The 1,621-nt window shown below is 50.4% G+C and overlaps 1 protein-coding gene across 1 annotated transcript in view; it reads left to right on the top strand.

The window, feature by feature from the left end:
- tram1 (translocation associated membrane protein 1) overlaps window positions 1–1,621 on the top strand; it is a 19,250-nt gene that overhangs the window by 11,067 nt on the left and 6,562 nt on the right. The window contains exons 8-10 of the mRNA XM_024140446.2: window positions 391–495; window positions 818–961; window positions 1,273–1,427. Of these exons, the coding sequence (XP_023996214.1) occupies window positions 391–495; window positions 818–961; window positions 1,273–1,427 (404 nt within the window). The remainder of the gene's footprint in view (window positions 1–390; window positions 496–817; window positions 962–1,272; window positions 1,428–1,621) is intronic.

The raw sequence follows: 1,621 nt of genomic DNA, 5'->3' as shown, positions 1-1,621 counted from the left end.
CGAGTGCAGGTTCACGTCAAACGCCGAGTGCAGGTTCACGTCAAACGCCGGCTGCAGAGTCACGTCAACCGCCGGGTCACGTCAACCGCCGGGTCACGTCAACCGCCGGCTGCAGGGTCACGTCAACCGCCGGCTGCAGGGTCACGTCAACCGCCGGCTGCAGGGTCACGTCAACCGTCGAGTGCAGGGTCACGTCACCATGTTCTTTATTATTGTTGAGTAGGCCTGCTCCCACGCTCAACCTTAGCTGAACTTAGTAGCTTCAGTATGTCCCAATACTTTATCTACTTTTTGGTGCTTTCTGGGGCCTTTTTAATCTTACAAAAATAGAACATGGTGATAGCTACCTCTCTACGACGCATCTAACAGCGTCCATTTTGTGTCTTCCAGTCTGAATCGTCTGGCTCTGGTCCTGCTGGTGTTGCACTGCTTTGTAGAGCTTCTCTTCCATGTGTCCCGCCTGGTCTACTTCAGCAACGAGAAGAGACAGACTGGGTGAGCGCACACACACACACACACACACACACACACATTCACACACACAGAAGAGACTGACTGGGTCAGTTGAGGTCACACACTGAGTGAGTTGAAGTTGAGGACACACAGCATACTTCAAAGCCCTACAATAACAACAAGATGCCATCTTAGCATTTTAGACAAGGAAGTTGGTCTAGCTAGCTACACTCTCTTAAGGTCTTGAGTAATGAGTGTTCATATCAATTGGAAAAAGAAGATGGAGAACAAAGGGAGGCACTAGATGTTATGGGCATCTAACTTGCTAACTAGACACTGCTCACCCTGTGTCTGTCTGTCCTAGGTTTACTGTCTGGGCAGTACTGTTTGTTCTTGGACGGCTGCTCACCCTGTCCCTGTCTGTCCTGACTGTGGGTTTCGGCCTGGCCAACGCTGATCAACAGGTACTGGACCTGGCCAACGGAAACTTCAATGTACTCTTCGTTCGGTAAGAGAGAGAGTGTGTGTGTGGTGGGGGGGGATAACTGAGACTGAGCGATATGACGTTGCCACTGGCAGCAGAATGAACCGCAGATAGGTGCAATGCAAGATTGACCTCACACTGTGTCTGGCACGTGCACGGTGCTGCTGGACCAAAATACCAGAGACATTTTGCCTTGGGCCTTGGTTGTGGTGGAAGTCAGCCAAGCTGTTTAGTTTTTGAATTGCTGTGAAACCACTTAAATTAATCTACCTTCATGAATCAACCACGTCATACTTTAAGTGTGGCTAACACATTTTTATTCTCCTTCCCTACAGGATCACTGTGCTGGCGACCATCTGTGTGACTCAGGCCTTCATGATGTGGAAGTTCATCAACTTCCAGCTGAGGAGGTGGAGAGAGCAGGCCCAGGCCCAGCCCGTGAAACCCAAGAAGCCCCAAGCTCCCAAGAGCAAGTCCAAGAAAGACAAAGGTGAGCAGAACTACATACCAGAGGATAGTTGCAGAAACCAAGGAAGCAACCCGATATAACCCAGGAAGCAACCCGATATAACCCGGGAAGCAACCCAATATAACCCGGGAAGCAACCCTATATAGCCCGGGAAGCAACCCTATATAGCCCGGGAAGCAACCCTATATAGCCCGGGAAGCAACCCTATATAGCCC

This window comes from Salvelinus sp. IW2-2015, unplaced genomic scaffold (genome assembly GCF_002910315.2).
Source record: "Salvelinus sp. IW2-2015 unplaced genomic scaffold, ASM291031v2 Un_scaffold2139, whole genome shotgun sequence".
Classification (NCBI taxonomy): domain Eukaryota; kingdom Metazoa; phylum Chordata; class Actinopteri; order Salmoniformes; family Salmonidae; genus Salvelinus; species Salvelinus sp. IW2-2015.
Note: the sequence above shows the minus strand (reverse complement) of the source record. Positions and strands in the feature narration are given on the sequence as shown.